The sequence below is a fragment of the Panthera uncia genome (genome assembly GCF_023721935.1).
Source record: "Panthera uncia isolate 11264 chromosome E2 unlocalized genomic scaffold, Puncia_PCG_1.0 HiC_scaffold_19, whole genome shotgun sequence".
NCBI lineage: Eukaryota > Metazoa > Chordata > Mammalia > Carnivora > Felidae > Panthera > Panthera uncia.
In genome coordinates this window covers 16,629,389-16,648,079 of record NW_026057588.1, presented here as the reverse complement: position 1 = coordinate 16,648,079, position 18,691 = coordinate 16,629,389, and the positions used below count along the sequence as shown (strand labels likewise).

The 18,691-nt window shown below is 48.7% G+C and overlaps 2 protein-coding genes across 4 annotated transcripts; both read left to right on the top strand.

Moving 5' to 3' along the window:
* Window positions 1-2,945: 2,945 nt before the first annotated feature.
* On the top strand, window positions 2,946-5,976 carry ETV2 (ETS variant transcription factor 2). Of its 3 annotated transcripts, none has more exons than XM_049621970.1 (7): window positions 2,946-3,346; window positions 3,588-3,677; window positions 3,748-3,885; window positions 4,150-4,209; window positions 4,454-4,933; window positions 5,423-5,535; window positions 5,758-5,976. In XM_049621970.1, the coding sequence occupies exons 2-7, from the start codon at window positions 3,608-3,610 to the stop codon at window positions 5,956-5,958; spliced, it is 1,062 nt and encodes a 353-aa protein (XP_049477927.1). In that variant the 5' UTR covers window positions 2,946-3,346; window positions 3,588-3,607; the 3' UTR covers window positions 5,959-5,976. The 3 variants fall into 3 exon arrangements, with proteins under 3 accessions (XP_049477927.1, XP_049477928.1, XP_049477929.1); XM_049621971.1 differs by having other exon boundaries at window positions 2,947-3,346; window positions 3,772-3,885; XM_049621972.1 differs by lacking the exon at window positions 2,946-3,346 and having other exon boundaries at window positions 3,580-3,677.
* A 1,739-nt stretch (window positions 5,977-7,715) lies between these two features.
* LOC125915916 (cytochrome c oxidase subunit 6B1) lies at window positions 7,716-16,868 on the top strand. The gene is made up of 4 exons (XM_049621974.1): window positions 7,716-7,822; window positions 9,934-10,050; window positions 11,831-11,931; window positions 16,677-16,868. The coding sequence occupies exons 2-4, from the start codon at window positions 9,945-9,947 to the stop codon at window positions 16,728-16,730; spliced, it is 261 nt and encodes an 86-aa protein (XP_049477931.1). The 5' UTR covers window positions 7,716-7,822; window positions 9,934-9,944; the 3' UTR covers window positions 16,731-16,868.
* Window positions 16,869-18,691: the final 1,823 nt, after the last annotated feature.

Below are 18,691 nucleotides of genomic sequence, written 5' to 3'. Positions count from 1 at the left end.
TCCCTGGCTGGGCTTAGAAGCACTCTTTGGGGAGCAGGGCTTGACATCCCCAGACCTGGAAATAGTGGGGAGCTTTATAAGTTTACCTAGCCAAACACGTAAATGGGCATTTTCAGTGCCCGTCACATCTTCCTGAAACCTCCTAAGTGTGTGCTGAGTGCAACCCATTCCACAAAGGAGGAAGCAGAGGCTTTTAGCAAGGCCAAAGCCAAGCTGAGACTCAGACCGGTTGTCTTCTCATACTCCAGCTGGTGTTCTCAGCACCAAGGTAGGGGGTCTTCTGGGCCGGGCCTTCTGGAGCCCACAGCCTTCCAGGCTTTCATCCATTCAGCAACCTCACCGAAGGCCTAGCCAGTGCTGGGGACATGGTGACTGAAGCAGTCTCAGGCCCTGTTCCCTCAGAGCACATGGTCCAGTGGCAGAAGATAGGCCCACTGCCACACAGTGAGAGCCCAGAGTGGTCGGGACTGGGATAGTGGAGCCCAGGGTGCTGACCTGGCAGTCAGGAAGGGCTTCCTGAAGGAACTCGCCACTTCTGAGTCTGTCTCATGCTCTTCATGTCATTCTCTCCCAGTTTCTGCAGTTCTCATCCTCTGGATCTCAGACTGTTTTCCAGTTTCTTCACTCTGCCAAACCCCAGCCAACTTCTCTTGCCGTACATCTGTGTGGGCGTCCTCGAGTGTTTCTCTGTGTCTATTTCCCTGAATGTGTCTGTGAGTGCCCCTCTGTTTCTTGTCTCTAAGTGTCTGTATCTCTCTGAGTTTCTATTCTCTGCATCTGCAGGTCTCTCTTTTCCCAGCCCCAAGCTTGACTCTGCCTGTCTGAAGTGTCCAAGCAGAATCTTGAACACTAGGCTAAGAGCTTAGACTTTGCCTTGAAGGCAGCAGCAAGCCCTAAGAAGTTGAAACCAAGTTCACGCGGGGGACTGGCATCAGATTTGCACTTTAGAAACAGCCCTGACACTGCCGTGCTGTGGACTGGAGGTCTGAAAGGGGCTAGGGCAGGGACCAGGCAGAGGAGGGATACTCCATGATTCAAGCATGGGGAAGGGATGAGGGTCTCCCAGGGCCAAAGCCAGCAGAACCCTGGGTTGAGAAAGGGCACTCGGAGGAGGAAGGAAACAATGCCAAGGCCTCTCAGGAAGCTGATTACCCAGGAGAGGTGTCAAATTTCCTCTGTTCCCGCCTTCCTCCCTTACTGCTCCCTCTCTGACGTCACATTTTCCAGTCTGGTTAGAAGGGTGAGGGTCTCCCTCCCTCACAGGAAGTGTCCTTCAGCCCCCTGTCACCTGGGCCAGACAACCCAGCCCCAGGACCCTCAGACCCTATCCCCACATCACTAGCCCTCCCTGCTCCTGACCCCCTTCTGCTCACTTCAGTCAGGAAGGGCAACAAGGGAGGAGATGGGAAGAGGGAATGATTCCAAAAATGAAGTTTTAAATGTGTGTGTTTAAGTCTCCCTGAGGAAAGGGAAAGAAAGCTCGGTGGGGTTGGGAGACAGATGGACAGAGATGGAGAGGATGTGGCAAGCAGAGATGAGAGAGACAGATGGAGAGGCGAGAATGGCAGGTCAAGGCAGTACAATGGGAGGGAAGATGGGGAGAACACTCAGAGAGAGAGAGAGATGGAGACTTGAGCGATAAGGAAGTAGGGAGAGAGAAGGGAAGGGACTGAGATTCAGCAGGAGAGACTGGGTGACAAGGCCTCACTGGATCAGGCCTGGTGCAACAGAGACCCAGAGCCAGGGACACCAACCTAGAGTAGGTAGTCATGGAGACTGACACACAGGAGAGAGACCAGCTTCAGGGGGAGGAGGCCTGGGGCATGGTGGGGAACACTAGGTTAGGGTACCCTTCAGGTCCTTGGGTTGGATAGATGGTGGAGCAGTGACCTGGGTGCTCTTTGCTCACCCAATGCTGAAGCCAATCCCAACACCACCCACCCACCATGTGCCCTGGGAAGTGGCTCTCCCCTTTCAAGCCCAGCTTCCTCCTGTAACACCAACAGAAGAGTAGTGCTCACACTTCCATCCTCCCACCCTCAGAATGGTAAATGGTTAACGGTCAAGCAGGGTGAATATTGAAAAATGCCCATTATTAAGGAGGTTATTTTTAATGGTAAACACTTACTAATACAGCATAATGGGTACAACCACAGGCTCTGAAGCCAAGCTACCTGGGTTTAGGGTTACCAGATTTAGGAAATAAAAATACAGGACACCTAGTTAAATTTGAAGCTCAAATAAATAATTTTTTAGTATAAGTATGTCCCAACTATTGCATTTATAGATGTATATGTTATATGTATACGTGGGGGGCGGAGGGGGGGGGATGCCGAATCATTTGAAGTAAGTTACAGACATCATAACACTTCGCCCCTAAATATGTGTCCATTTCCTTACAGAGACATCTTTCATGTTATAATACCATGATCACATCTAAGAAAATGAATAATTCTATATCTTATATTCAGTTCATACTCAAATTTTCCCCATTTGTCTCAAACTATTATAGCATGGAAAGGCATGGATTCTGGACATGAAGAGAAGTGGAAGGAAGTCTGTTTCAATTTCCCCTTTCATAAAATGAAGACTAGTACCTACCTCATAAAAGGATTAAGTGAAAACCCAGTGACACAGTTGGTGGCAGGCAATGAGCCCTCAATAAATGTTAGCTATTAGAAGTACTGTCGTTATTATTTATATCGTTGATGCTGTTACCATGATTGGCACTCAAGAGCAGCCCCAGAATGTCGTCCTCAAAGCCCTCGAAGGGGAGAACTCTGCCCAGTTGGGGATTCTGGGTCAGCTTCCCCCAACCATATCCTTCCTCCCCACCCCCCACGCAGTCCCCCTGCAGATTGTGACGTAGGCCGACCTGGGGTCTGGCCGGAAATCCCCCTTCCTGTTGTAGATAAGCTTGGCGCAACCCAACTGCCCCCCGCCCCCCCCCCCCCCCCCCCCCCCCCCCATGTCGCAGGATCAAGACCCAAGACGGAGAACCTGTCCAGCAAGCCCCCCGCCCCACCCCCATCATCCCGTAAACTCCCCTCCGCACCCCGGGTCTCGCGCAGCCCGCTGTTCCCCAAGCTCCTGTCCAAGTCCAAGCCATCCCCGCAACAGGATAGCCGGAGCTGTCAGGAGGCGGCGGACGGCCATCCCTGAGGGGGGTGGAGGGTGGGGGGGGACGACGCTTGGCCCCGCCTCTGTCCCTGCAACTCGACCCAGCTGCGACCCCCAGCTCTGACGTCTCGGAAAATTCCCCCCCTGCCCCGGCCCCCAGGGGAGGGGGTGCATGGTATGAAATGGGGCTGAGACCCCTGGCTGGGGACAGAGAAACCCGCCAGAGGTGAGCCATGAACTGGGGACTGGATGTCTGGGGGTCTGGACTCTTGGGTCTGAGGGAGGGAGAGGGCTGAGGTCCCTTACTCCTAGTCTGAGAAAAAAGGACACTGGAGGCCAAGACTCCAGGGTCTCGGGGAAGAAGGGAACAAAAGGCCTGGACTTCTGGGTCTGAGGGAGTCTCCAGCCAGACTCCAACGTCCCTAAGTGTCACCAGTTCACCCCTTCCCCTTTTTTCCCCTGCCCAGAACATCCACAAGGAGCATCCATGGACTTGTGGAACTGGGATGAAGCTTCACCGCAGGAAGTGCCCCCAGGGAACAGGCTTTCAGGGCTGGGTAGGCTGCTGCACTGAGTCACTGTATGGGGAGGGTGCACAGGTGGGGGTCTCTGCTGACCCCGACCCAGCCCTAACCTCCTCATTGCCTGCAGAAGGAGCTGAGCTCGGCTTCTATTTCCCTGAGCTGGAGTTCCCAGGGGACACGCTGACAGTGGAGACACGCTGGAAAGGTGGTTGTGGGCTGGGACCCCTGGGAGCTGAGGAAGGTGAGAGACTGGGGTGCTGGGACTGAGGGAGGAAGGGTGTGTTCCTGGACTCCGGAGGCAAAATGGGGGGAGGGCTGCGGGCTTGAAGTCCTGAGGTTGAAAGAGGACGAGGCCAGGGTCCTGAGTTCTAGGTATGCGTGAGTAGGGGCTGGAGGTAATAACTCATTCCCTAAAGAATAAAGACTGCTGCGTGAGCGGTCGAAGGGACGTCTCTAGTCGTTGCTCACACCTTCCCTAAACTCTGTTCGTTCTTATCCCTCGCAGGGCTCTCACCGCTGGACTGGGGCTCCACGTTAACGCATCCAGAAGCTACATGGGGGGCGGGTGAGTGTGTACACAGAGGCGGGGGAAGAAAGGGACTGGGGTCCTCCTCCGTAGCTGGAGGTTTAAACTACTCGATCGTTGAGGGGAACGGGGCTAGGACGGGAAACACCTGTGTCCTCGAGGTGGCATGGCCTAGATCCGGGAGCCCAGGGCCCCAGGGCTTAGAGCTTAGACTCCAAGAACCCCCGGGCCAGAGACCGGGACACCTAGGCTCCCCTCACTTGAGATCTGTTGCTCCTCACAGATCCCGCCCGTCAGGCTCTTCCGTGGTCGGGAGACTGGACAGACTTGACGTGCAACGGCTCGGACCACTGGAACGGCTTCCCCCAGGCCCCGGGCCCCGCCCCTCCCGGCCTGGGCCCCGCCCCCTTCGCCTGTTCTGCGGGGACAACGGATCAGAACTGTGCCACCTCCGGGGGAGGGACCAATTCGTGGTCTTGTGCCCAGGCCGCCCCCAGCTCCACCAACTGGGACAGTTCTATTGGTCTCGACGGCGCCACCTACTGGGGCAAGGGCCTCCGCGGGGAGCCTCACGCGGACTCTACCATTTCGTGGGTTGGACCTGCGGTCTCAGACTATACCACCTCCTGGGTCTCGGGGCTGCATACGGACTGCACCACTTCTTCAAAGGGATACCAGGCTTCAGATCTCACCACGTCCTCTGAACCCAGCCAGCAGTCGGACCACGTAACCTTGGCTTGTTACCCCAAAAGTAACCATCGAGGTGAGGGGTCCGCAAGACCCGAATCTAATGAGGCGGGGCCTAGGCGCGTAGGGGCGGGACCCAGGAAACTGGAAGTGAGGGGGCGAGGCTGTTACCTAAGAGTCCGAGAGAGGTGGTGACGGTGAGTCCTGGGGGAGGAGAGGACTAAGACACTGGTAGTCTTCCAGGGAGCAAGAGACCTAGGCTCCTGGATTAGTTGAGAGGAAAGAGGTGAGGGTCTGGATATCTGGGTCTCCAAGATGTGGCACCCAAACTCCTAAGTTTCAGAGATGGGGGCCCCGGCTGCCTGGGTCCCTGAGGCCGATGCTGGGGATCCTTATATGGAGGGATCCGGACTCGCTGGGCCCGAAGGGGATGGACTGCTGGGCCCCGAGTTGGGAAAACCGGACACGTGGACCTTCGAGGCGAGGGAGCCCGGACATATGGGTCATCGAAGCGACTTGGTCCGGGGCTAGGAAGCCTGAGTGTTCACCTGCCTGCACTCCGCAGGTCCCATTCAGCTGTGGCAGTTCCTCCTGGAGCTGCTCCGAGACGGGGAGCGTAGCAACTGCATCCGCTGGACGGGCAACAGCCGCGAGTTCCAGCTGTGTGACCCCAGAGAGGTGGGGCAGCTTCCCAGACCGGCCAAGTCGAGGCAGTTTGCCTAGTACTTGACCCCACCCCCACCCCTCCCACCCCAGCTCGTACTCATCTCTACCCCCGCAGGAGTTAAAGGGACTAACTCTTGCCCCAAACGTACCCGAAACCGCGTCCCCCGCCCCGCGCGTCTGTTGCCTAGCCAGGCTCCCTCCTGACTCTCAGACTAAGCCCAGCCTCCGTCCTAGGTGGCGCGGCTCTGGGGTGAGCGCAAGAGGAAGCCCGGCATGAACTACGAGAAGCTGAGCCGAGGCCTGCGCTACTACTACCGCCGCGACATCGTGCGCAAGAGCGGTGGGCGCAAGTACACGTACCGTTTCGGGGGCCGCGTACCCGGCCTGGCCCATACCGACTGCGCGGGAGGTGGACCGGGAGGAGCGACCCAATAAAAATACCCCGTCAAATTAGTCGTGTGTGCTGCCTGCGTCCTTCCCACTGACACTGACTAAACCCACTAAGGACCCTAAGTGTGCACCACCACACTCACATCCCACCCCCACCCCCGGCCTGTGTGATCTTAAGACGCGCGCGCGGTGACTAAAACACACCCAGACCCTTAGGGGACCTACTTGCATGTTCACTGTGTGATGGGATACTCAAAGGAATCAACTCAGTCCCTTTAGGGCCTACTGTGTGCCTGCCCGTGCTGGGACTTGTAAAGGAATCGGACCCAATCACTAACGTTTGAGTTTACCTGCTGTGTCCCTTCTGAAGAGAAGACTCAAAACTCCAAAAGAGGACTTATGTGTGTTCTTCCAGTGCTTGGGACCATTAAGTAATTAGACTTAGTGCTAGATCCCCCAAACCACCTACTGTCTCACCACTCCAAGTTGAGGGTGGTTGAACTTGGATCTAGATCCCAAGGAGAGCCTACCCCATTCTGGGAACCACTGAGTCCCTAAAGAGTGGTCCTCCTATGGACTGACAAAATGACAATTTTAAATATTTGGTCTGAGAAGGACTCACCAGGAAGGTGACATTGAAGCAAAGACCTGAAGGAAGTGAGGAAGGGAGCCAGCTTCACAAAAAGCATTCCAGGCCAAGGGGAGAGCAAATACAAAAGGCCCTTAGAGGGAAGCCAGACTGCGTGTTTAAACAGGAAGAGGCCAGTATGGCTGGAGCAGTGGGAATAAAGAGAAAAGGATAAGAAATGAGGGTATAAGAGGGACCAAACTGTGTAGGTCATTTATAAGGACTTTGGCTTTTGACTGAAAGAGTCAGACAAGACCCAATGGGAGGGTTCTAAGCCAAAGGGAAGTGATGACTGAGGTGTTAACGGGGTCTCTCTGGCTGAGTGGATGATTGTGGAGGGCAGTGGGGAAACCAGGAGGCTAGGGTGTGGGCTGCTTCTATAGCCTAGGCTGGCTGTGCCTGTGGCTTGAACCAGATGTCGAAGATTCTGGATATATTGCTTCAGGCAAAGACAAGATTTCTTGATCAGCTAGCTGTGAGGTGTGAGAGAAAGAGTCAGGGATACTTCTGTGACTAGAATAGATGTGTCACTTTCCAAGATGGACTAATTTCTGCCAGACCCAAGCTTTTATGTTCTTAAGCCCTCCTCTCTGTGATGCAGGACTTTGGTTTGAGCCTTCAGGCACCCAAATCTGTGTTAATTTGTGCCTTCTGGAGTTTGAGGAAAGACGGTAATGAACAGGGAGGTGGGAGTCTGGATATTCCTCACAGTATGACAAATGACCCTGGAAGAAAGACTGGTTCGATTTCAAACCCCTAACAATTGATCCCGTAATAATCATGAAGAGGGTAGGGACTCGTGTTTGTTCAGTGATGCATCCCCAACCCTTATCGAAGTACCTGGCACTGGGTAAGCGTTAAACAAGCAATACCTGCATGAATAAGGATACTTCCGCTGGGATACTTTTCCCTCGGCCCACTCTGCAGATAGTCCCAGGACTCGAAACTCCTTTCCCTAGGTAAAAACTAGAGATGAGAAACTGTAACCAGGCGTCTCAAGCCCCAGATCGGACCTTTGAAAAGCGCACGCTAGCTCACGATTGGGCCGGAAGTGATGATCAACGGGCATTCAGCCCAATAGGATTTCGGAGCTCTCCCGGATGGGCGTGGCCTTAATGGCTCCAGAGACGGCTTTTCCGCGGGCGTTCTAGCCTCGCGGAAAACTCTCACACACGCTGACTCGCTCCGCTTCCGGCCGGCCTCAATTCCGCTTCCGGTCCGACTCTGGCGTCTTTGCTGAGGGTCACATTGAGCTGCAAGGTGCTTCGGGGGTGTCTTTAGGTGAGTGTCCAGGGCTTGGGAAGCTGGGACCCTATCCTGGGGAACTGAGGAACCGGACCCTCGTTTCCCCGAGGACGAAGTGAGTTTCCGGCCCGCGGAGTCTGCACCGCCCCCCCCCCCCCCCCAACCCCGGTCCCTAGGGTCCTGTTCTGTTAGTATTCGTAGCTAACGATTATTTCGGTCTTCCTTAATTAATGCCAGGTAACGTTTCACGCGACTTTATTAATTCATTTAATCTTCACTCCAGCCCTATGAGGAAAGGCCCGTAATTATCCCTTTTTGACAGTGAAGCAACTGAGGATCAGCGATATTAAGCTACTTAACCGGCGACCGGGGTTTGGATTCCGTAGTTAGGACTGTAGTGCCCTCAATCAGCGGGCCCTAGGCAGGCGTGACTCCCGTGGCTTGCCCGGGCCGCGGCCTGGCCTTGCACCCAGGTTTCTGGTTCCTCCTCCCTCTTGAATGTTAGAGGGCCCAAGAGTCATTCCTGAACCACCCTCCCTCCCAGGTCTCCCCCCAAAACAACACTTCAGAACAACTCTTCTTCTGTGTCCCAGCGCTGGTATTCTACGTCTCCTCCCCATGCGCCTCTACCCTTTCCCCCCAAAGATTCTACTGTGGTGCCCCAGATCCCCACCACTACCTTGGGTCCCTTGAATTTAACACTGGCCTGCTCACTACGTTGGGTCCCTTGAATTTACATGGGCCTTTGTAACCCCATTACTCTTTGAATTCTCTGGAATAGAGGCAGTTTCACATTCCATGGAGAAAACTGTGTGTCACCTCATAAGAGATACAGCAGAGCTTTGTGATTCTCAGTCTGCAAAGTCCATAGAATGCAAGGTGTGCTAGTACTTGAAGGGGGAAAATTACATATGTATTTTTCCTAACCTTTTTAAAAATTTCTTTCTTTTTAACTGTTTATTTTTGAGAGAAGCGAGCGGGGAGGGGCAGAGAGGGAGACAGAGAGTCCCAAGCAGGCTCCTGGAGTGTCAGCACAGAGCCTGACGCGGGGTTCCAACTCACCAACTATGAGATACAAACTGAGCTGAAATCAAGAGCTGGAGGCTTAACAGACTGAGCCATCCAGGCACCCCTTTATTCTTTTTAATCTCTAATTTAAATGTAGCATTTCCTTTTAAGAATGGAGGCATCAGGGGCGCCTGGGTGGCTCAGTCGGTTAAGCGGCCGACTTCGGCTCAGGTCATGATCTCACGGTCTGTGAGTCCATGAGTTCGAGCCCCGCGTCGGGCTCTGGGCTGATTGCTCAGAGCCTGGAGCCTGCTTCCGATTCTGTGTCTCCCTCTCTCTCTGCCCCTCCCCCATTCGTGCTCTGTCTCTCTCTGTCTCAAAAATAAATAAACGTTAAAAAAAAAAAAAAAGAATGTAGGCATCAATCTTGGTAACAGTCATCATCTGTCGCTTTGTCAGCAATCAAAATCACGGGTCATCTTATATCACATTATGGTTGCGGATGTCACAGAAATACATCTTCACTCGTGACTACTTCAGAATTGTGGTAGTTAATAAATCCTCTGCTACATACAACTGGTTTTCTTTATGGTCCTATGCAATCTTTTAATGCATTAAAAAATATTCTGAGAAAGGGTTCATTAGATCCCTGAGGAGTTCGTGGTACCAAGGAGATTAAGAACCTCTACAGTGTAGATCTGTCAGTGATGGAGTGTGGCTCCTCCACTTGTATGACCTTGGGAAGTCACTTGGACACCCTGTCCCTTGTCTGTGAAACAGTGATAGTGATGAGTAATAGTTCCTACCTTTTAGAGTGGCTGCAGGAGTAAAGTGTGTAGAACAGTGCTTGGCCTATACTGAGTACTCAGTGGATGTTGGCCAGTGTTATTTTGGGGACGAATAAGGCCCGATTTTGCTAAGGAGTCCCATCCCCCCGCCCTGCCAAGCCCTGCTGTGACTTCCACACTTAGATGTGTGGATTTGCCCCACCCTTTACCTCTGTTTGTATATGCTGAGAGGTAGAAGGTGGTGGCTGATTCACACCTAACCTACCCCGTTATTCTGCATCTGGGTGGGCTGACCTCCCCATGCCCAGGTCCCTTAGAACTTTTGCCAACCTCCATTGCCTATGCCTCCAGGACTCAGCACCATGGCAGAAGACATCAAGACCAAAATCAAGAACTACCAGACTGCCCCTTTTGACAGCCGCTTCCCCAACCAGAACCAGACCAGGAACTGCTGGCAGAACTACCTGGGTAAGCAGGGCGTAGACGTGGGAGGGGATGCAGACCTTTTCCTGGTCCCTCACCTCGTGTCGCTTATCTGTTGTCTCCTACTGGATCTGTACATCCCAGGCCTCTTTTTTTGTTGTTGTGGGCGTCCCACCTTGCAGGGCCCATGCCCCTCATCACAGCTGTGTTCAAGTTCCAGGATCTAGGTCAGGATCACAAACTTTGGTTCCTATAATGATTTTTTTTTTTTTTTTGAAGACTATTTGTGTGTATATGTGACAGATGTAACATACATAAAGGAAATATGTAAAGCATAATGTACACCTAAATGAATAATACTAAAGTGATTCCCCTGCGTAACTATAACCTGGATAAAAAATTAGATACTGGCCAGCATCCTGAGCTTCCCTGCCTACTGCATGCCTTGCCTTGAATACAGCATCCTACTCTGCCCACTAGAGATGTAACCTTGCCGACTTAAGGCAATCACATTTTGGTTTTATCACTGCTTTTAGGTTTGCCTCTTGATGAACTTTATAGACATTATACATAGTCTCGGATTTTTAATTTCTTCATTTGGCAGTTTTGAAGATTCATCCATGCTATGATGTATGGTTTGGTCATTTTCATAGTGTATAATTTTCCATAATTTATTTCTGGACCCTTGCATGGTTTCCAGTTGGGGGCTTTTATGAATGATGATGCTATGAATGTTCTGTGTAATTTGATGTGCATATGAATGCTTTTGTTATGTAGAGAATGTGCCCAGGAGTACAATACTTGGAGTATTTTTCTCTTTTTTAATTAATTTTCTACTTTTATTTTATTTATTTATTTTAAAGATTTTATTTTTAAGTAATCTTTGCACCCACTGTGGGGCTCAAACTCACAGCTTCGAGATAAAGAGTTGCATGCTCTACCGACAGGCACCCCTTAATTGCCTACTTTTAAAGGTGTTTTTATTTTTAGTTTATTTATTTATTTTGAGAGAGAGAGCTCCACCAGGGGAGGGCCAAGAGAGAGGATCCCAGGCAGCCTCCCCATAGTTCAGCACAGATCCTGGTGGGAGAAAGGAGAGGCTCAGACTCACAAACCATAAGATCAGGACCTGAGCTGAAACCTACAGTCGAATGAATGAGCCATCCAGGCGCCCCTACTTTCCTACTTTTAAAAACAAGATTATCCCCTTCCCGTCTTAGGATGCCAGCATCTTAGCATCAAGATCATCTTCCCTTTCCCTTGCCCTGGTTTTGGACTTCCATAGTCCCTGCACATGTCCCTCATGTTACCTCCTCATTCCTGACCCCAGAATTTTCAGGTCAAACAGTAGTTCTCTAGGGGCCACGAGATCAATTTGGCGAGGCATGTCTAGCCTTTTTCAGCACATTTGTAGGAATGTACATTCTTTGTCAAACGTGTGTGTGTGTGTGTGTGTGTGTGTGTGTGTGTATGCATAACTGCTGTGAAGTGAAAAATATTTCTCTGAGTTTTGATCAAAAATGTGTTCTAGGGGCAACTGGGTGGCTCAGTTGGTTAAGTGTTGGGCTCTTGATTTTGGCTCAGGTCATGATCACACAGTTTGTGAGTTGGAGCCCTGAGTTGGGCTCTTCACTGACCTCGCAGAGCCTGCTTGGGATTCTCTGTCTCTCTGTCTCTCTCTCTCTGCGTGCTCCCCTTCCCCCACTTGTTCTCTCTCTCTCTCTCTCTCTCTCTCTCTCTTTCTTTCTCTCTCAAAAATAAACATTTTTTTAAAAATGTGTTCCAGTCCTTGGTCTGGGCTGAACCTGAGCCCCTTTCTTCACAGACTTTCACCGCTGTGAGAAGGCGATGACTGCTAAAGGGGGTGATGTCTCCGTGTGTGAATGGTACCGGCGTGTGTACAAGTCCCTCTGCCCCATATCCTGGGTATGTACTGCCTGCTGGAGCCCTTGGAACGCTGGATGGGGTCTTAGCAGAAGGGAGTGTAGTAACTCGGTGGGGCTCATCTGTGAGAGGCAGAGGAAGCACAGGGCATCGCACTGTCCATGGGACTTGACCTTTGCTTTGTGGAATTGCCCTCCTTCTCTCTTTTTAATGATACTCTCAGCCAGTCAGGACTCTCAGCTGGGGCAGCTGGGGCCGTCTCCATGCTACATCCATCTTGCTCATGCAGCCCACAAATATGCGTATGGCCGGCTCCCTGTCCCTGTGGGGCTCGCCATCTTGTGCAGTTCTGTGCCTTTTATTATGAACACATTGAAATTATAAAAGTAGAGAGAATAATTCAGTGACCTTCCACTTATACCCACTCCCCAAATTGAGTATTTTCAAGATTTTTCCACATTCCCTTATTCTGTCCCCTTTTCTTTGCTATAGTATTCTGAAGGAAATCTCAAACATGTCTTTTTACCCCCACCTACTTCCGTGTGCTTCTCTAGAAGATGCAGACACAGTAAGGCAATCTGGCTAGCCCTGATTGACCAGACCTTTTGTCACTATTTAATACTCTGTCACACACTTTAAATAAAGAATTTATCTTTAGGGGCCCAAGTCCTTCTGATTGAGCCCCCCACCTCCCAAATATTTATGTTTAACATTGTACTATTTCCTCAAATCAAAGATCCTCTTGACTGCAAGAAACATTGAGAAATCTTTTTTTAAAATGCCAGAAAGGAATGCAATTAATGCTAATTTCATTATGCAAAATGCAAAATTCATTCTCTCTCTGACCCTCCCCCGTTCATGCTGTGTCTCTCTCTGTCTCAAAAATAAATAAACGTTAAAAAAAAAAAAAAGCCAACTGTGAGCAGTACAGTAAAATAAAAAGTAGAAGCCGTCTTGTGCTCCCCAGTGCTCCTTCCCTGAGGTAACTAGTGTTAACTCATTCCCTTTTTCCTGTGGAGCCTCTGTATGGATGAGTCACACGACGTAGTCTTCGAATTGCTTTGACTTCTCAGTGTGTCTTGAAGCCTTTTTTTATAATAATGCATACAGATCTGCCGTTTTAGGTTTTAGTAACTTTCAGATGCTTTTATTTAACTGATTCCCTTTTGATGGAGATTATGTTCTAATTTTTCAGTATATATGAAGCATCCTTGATGTACGCCTTTGGGGCTTATTTCTTGAGAACAGATTGCCTTAATGCAGTCTTCCTCAGCTTGCTTGGCTCTCCTCCCACCTCTCTGGCCACAGTGTCTCATGTGTCTTTGAGTGCCCTGTGCCCTTCCAGGATTTCTCCTTGTTGCTGGGTGATCTTGGGTAGCATGATGTTGTGAATTCATAACATCCGTCCTCCAGCCTCAGAGCCTCCATTGGGTGCATGCTGGACAGAGGCCTGGGAAGCATGCTTCCGGCCCCGGTGCTGCCCTACGCCCCATTCTCCAGGACCTGGGCCTGCCCTTACCTTGGGAGCAGCAGATTGTGTGGTTCCTACCCTCAGGTGCCTGCTGTGTCTGCCCTGTTAGGGCTGAATATAAATGTATTCTGCCAAGTCCCTTTTAAACCTGGCTGCCCTGGCTTCTTTATTTTAAAAACTTGGTGAAGTAAAAACAAGTGTTTTGTTATTGCTGTTGTTGTTAAATTTTTTTTTCATGTTTATTCATTTTTGAGAGAGACAGAGCATGAGCCAGGGAGGGTCAGAGAGAGAGAGAGACCCAGAATCTGAAGTAGCCTCCAGGTTACGAGCTCTCAGCACAGAGCCCGACGAGGGGCTCAAACTCATGACCTGTGAGATCATGACCTGAGCTGAAGTCGGACACTTAACCGACTGAGCCACCCAGGCACCCCTGTTTTGTTTTTTATGAAAAATATAACCACTTCACAAAAACTTAAAAAAATAGAGAAAGGGCAGAAAAATGTTCCCCATCCTCCTGACCTCCCTAATAATACTGTAGCATTTCCAGGTGTTTCCTGTGTATTATTTTCAATTAGTCTCTAATCCCAGTATGTGTATTTTGGAAGGGCATTTAAAACATTTTTTCCAATCATGTTTTATTTTCCAGGTTAAAAAATCTTGAGTTTCTCTATGAAAAAATAGCACTGACTTTTGTGGAATCTTCAAAACAGGAGATTTATGTAATGTAGAAAGTGAAAGCCCCCGAGCCATTCCCTTCTGATCCCAAAGTTAACTTTCCTTAGTCATTTGGCACAAATCTTTTACTTCCTTTTCTGTGTGCTAATGTGTGTGTATGTGTAGATGTGTGGTTATGTACTTTTTAATACTAATATGGGTCATACTCCTGACACTGTTTTATGCTTTGCTTTTTTTACTTAACATGCATTGTGTACCTACTTCCATGTCCATACAATCTGCTCACTTATTGGGCAGCCATCATCTTAATAGTTATAAAATATTTCCTTCCCTTTTAGCTGGATTCACATCTTTTCACTATTTTAGATGATACTTCAGTGTACATTTCCATTCCGGGAAATGTTTTCTTCTCTATTTGAATGGTTCCCTTAGTTTCCTTTCCATGAAGTGGGATTATTGGGCAAAGTGAAATTTCCAAGTTATCGGACCAACCTGATCCTTTAAAAAGAGATGGAGAGGAGGGTAAGGGCATTAAGGAATCTACTCCTGAAATCTGTTTCATATGCTAACTAATTTGGATGTAAATTTTTAAAAAATATAATAAAATTTAAAAAAAAAGGAGATGGAGAGGGGTGTCTGGATGACTCAGTTGGCTAAGCATTCAACTTTGACTCAAGTCATGATCTCATGGTTCCTGGGCTCGAGCCCTGCATCGGGCTCTGTGCTGACAGTGCAGAGCCTGGAGCCTGCTTCGGATTCTGTGTCTCCCTCTCTCTCTCTGCCCCTTGCCCACTCGAGCTCTATCTCTGTCTCTCAAAAATAAACATTTTTTAAAAAGAGAGAGATGGAGAGAGGGTCAATCCCAGCGACTGAGAAGTTCACTCATAGAGTACTGTGGACTGTGGACAGTACAAGTCCAGTATGAGGGAATCCAGGTGAGCATTGACCTGAAAAGATGTCCATCTCCACTCAAGTCATCAGGAAAACACAGCTTAAAACAACAGAGAGAAGCTTGTTTTTACCTTGCATTCTGGTGCAAGAATTATAAAGATGGACAGTGCTAAATGTTAGTTGTTCTATAAATTGGTACAATCTCTTTTGAGGTCAGTTTGGCAGGATCTTTCAAAATGGAAAAAAACATACACGTGGCAGTTTTGCATCTAGACCTACAAAGATGCTCCTGTGTGAGGATCTTCATTGCAGAGTTGTTTGTAATTCGGAAACAACCCGAGCTAGATAAATGTTGGTACATTTATCTTGATCTTTGTGACAGAAAACAGAAAGAGCTCTAAGACTTGTGGGAAAAGCAAGTTGCAGGACAATATGTAGTGTGGCCCAATTTGTCTGTATGTTTTTTAAAGTACAGAGTATTCATGATACATGGTGTGTAAGTATGTAAATAAAATACACATCACTTAACTATGAGCCAGCTCATTTGTAAGCACTTGATATCCTCTAAGGGCAAACATGCTGAAAAACAGGATGAGGTGGATACTGTTATCGCTGTCCTCATTTTTTTTTTTTGTTAATGTTTTATTTATTTTTTGGAGACAGCGCGAGCAGGGGAGGGGCAGAGAGAGGGAGACACAGAATCCGAAGCAGGCTCCAGGCTCCTTGCTGTCAGCACAGAGCCCGGTGCAGGGCTCGAACCCACAAACCATGAGATCATGACCTGAGCTGAAGTCAGACGCTTAACCGACTGAGCCACCCAGGTGCCCCTCACTGTCCTCATTTTATACAATTAAAAACTGAGGCCCTGAGGGGTGCCTGGGTGGCTCAGTCTGTCTCGCATCCAGGTCTTGATTTTGGCTCAGGTCATGATCTCGTGGTTTCGTGAGTTCAAACCCAGTGTCCAGTTCTGTGCTGGGCGTGGAGCCTGCTTAAGATTCTTTCTCTTTCCCTCTGCCTCCCTCCCCACCTTGTGTGTTCTCTCTCTCTTTCTCAAAATAAAAATTTTAAATTAAAAAAAAAAAACAGGCCCTGAAAGATTAAGTAATTTGCCCGAGGTGTCACAGCTAGGCATTCAGACTCAGTCTTCCTTATTATCCGTGCTTTGGTCCACTGCCTCTAATACATGGCATATATATGTGAGTGTGAGGGTGTGTGTATATCAGTGGTTGTGCTTCTGACTGCCTGTAGGAAGGTCCACAGGTTGCGGAGTGTTTCTTCTAGGGAGCGTTAACAGTTTGATACGGGCCTTTCTGTTATTTTTTATATGCCTATATGCGTACATCTGTGATCAGCAGGATCACACTCTGTATTCAGTTTTGCACCTTTTTGCACTTGGGAGATCCACTCGTGCCAGGGCATAGATGAGCTTCTTTTTTGTCTCGCAGCTGCCTAGTGTTCTTTCCTGTATTCTCACAACCATCACTGAGTGTTAACTCTGGGGTTCCTGAAATACAGCACAGCCGTACTCTTGAACCTCTTTACAGTCACACATCTCCCCAGGGACAGCCCTGCAGTGAATGTGGGATTTTTCTGCATGTTACTCGCCCCCCTCCAGCCCTCACTCCTGAAATAGTGGCAGTACTGGGCTTACTTGTTGACGACTGAGCAGGTGAGCAAAGTGAGGAAGACCAAGGTCACTCATCTGGTTTCCCCACAGGGGAAGGGAGTAACATTGGCTGTGTTTCCACAGGTGGCAGCCTGGGACGACCGCCGGGCGGAAGGCACGTTTCCTGGGAAGATCTGAACTGGCTCCACCCACCTCTCCTCCGTACTCCATCCTTCTCCTAGGGCAGTGAAGGGGGACCTGGGTACATGGTGATCCCCACCCTGGGATCCTGAAGCATGGCTTAACTAATAATAAATACTCATTGGAAAAGTGTAAGACTGTGTATGTGTGAAAGAGCTGGATGATCGGGCAAGAAGCTGGGGTAGAATTAGTACCTTGACCAATAAGAGGGGCTTCAGGGTGATTGTTTTTTTTTCTGTTTTGTTTTGTTTTATGTTATGTTATTAAACTGACTGCCTTCTCTATACCAGACAGTAGAGTGAGTTGATTATACAAAATAGCCTCGAGCCCCTATCCATGCTAAAATTTATCTGATTATTCCTTATTATCTATATAATTACAAGAAACTTTTTTTATGTAATTTTTGAATCATGTGAAAACAGTATAATAAAAACTTCTGTGTAGCCATCACCTAGTTTTAACAGTTATCAACAGAATACCAATCAGTTTCATCTCTAATTATTCCCCTCCCCCCTAGGTGATTTTAAAGCAAATCCTGGGGATTTATCCAGAGATAAGTAAGTATATGTATCTCTTAGAGATGCAGATTTATTTTACACATGATTACACTGCCATGATTACATCTAAGATATTAACGGTACACTTTTAATATCGTCTGATCGGTTTTCTTCACAGTGTGGAATTTCTCCCTCTATTTTGGTCCTCCTTTTTCATGTTGATCGTGGTGATGATCGGAGGTCGTTTTAAGCAGACCAGATAAACATTTTTTCTTGCTGCCCCCAAAGGAATTGCCACACAATAGTCCAGAATATCACCCACCACATTTGTCAGCAGGGAGCTCCTGAGACAGTTGACTCGCTTAGAGCACCAGGTTGTGGCTGAATTGGTGTTTCCTCAAGACCACTCAAGTGGTTGAGAGACAGGCTTATCTGAAGCATATTCGGGCGAGCAGAGAGAGGATTCTTGCATTGAGGGAAAATGGCCTAGGGAGGGGTCTTCTGAAATGGCTGCCTATGAGGAGGAGAGGCTCTAAACAGAGGATCCTCATGTATGCCCAGGGACTTTGAGGAACTGTAGCTTATGTCATGTATCGGAAATAAGAGAGAGCTTAAACATGGTGAGAATTTCAAGTGAATCAGGAAGTCCAGAGAAAAGTCCAGATATAAGACTCTCTCTGACCCCAGATGCCCAATTCTGTCTGGAGGCAACCGCCATCAGCAGTTTCCCATGCATTCTTCCCGAGACTGCCCACACATCTAGAAGTATTTATATGTGTATATATAAATATATATACTTGATACGTATTTGATTTGGTAAAGCTTTGATATGGTTCTATTTCCTCTCTGATCCACCACTTCTTGTTTGCTCCTGCAGTTCCTGCCAAGCTGGCCTTCTCAGTGTGACAGGAACTGTGAGCAAACCAGAAGTGTCAACGTATGCCAGGCTGGCTCCAACCTCAAGGCCTTTGCACTTGCTGTTTGCCCTGCCTGGAATGCCTTTCCACCACATACCCACCAGGTCTTCCTCACATACAACTTAGGCCCTCCCTTGATCTCTTGACCTACGGTTTCAACACCCATACACAACGTTTGCAGCCCTTGACTCCTTTTGTTTCGTAAGCACTTGACCACTAACATTCCCTATGTTTTACTTAATTCATCCTTGATAATTTCCCCCCTCCACACACACTGGAATGTAATTTCCATGAGGGCAGGGATTTTTTAAAATCTATATTCCCTCTTTAAATACTTTATTATGAAAAATTTCAAGCATACAGAAAAAGTGGACATCCGTATAGTTGCTATCATACCCACCGCTTAAATTTAACAATTGTTAATATTGTTAAATTTACTGTACAATTAATTTACAAAGTATTCTCATATTTACTTTGTGTCTACATATTCTTTTTACTGAACCAATGAAAAGTGCAGTTGGAAGAGTGCCTGGATGGCTCAGTC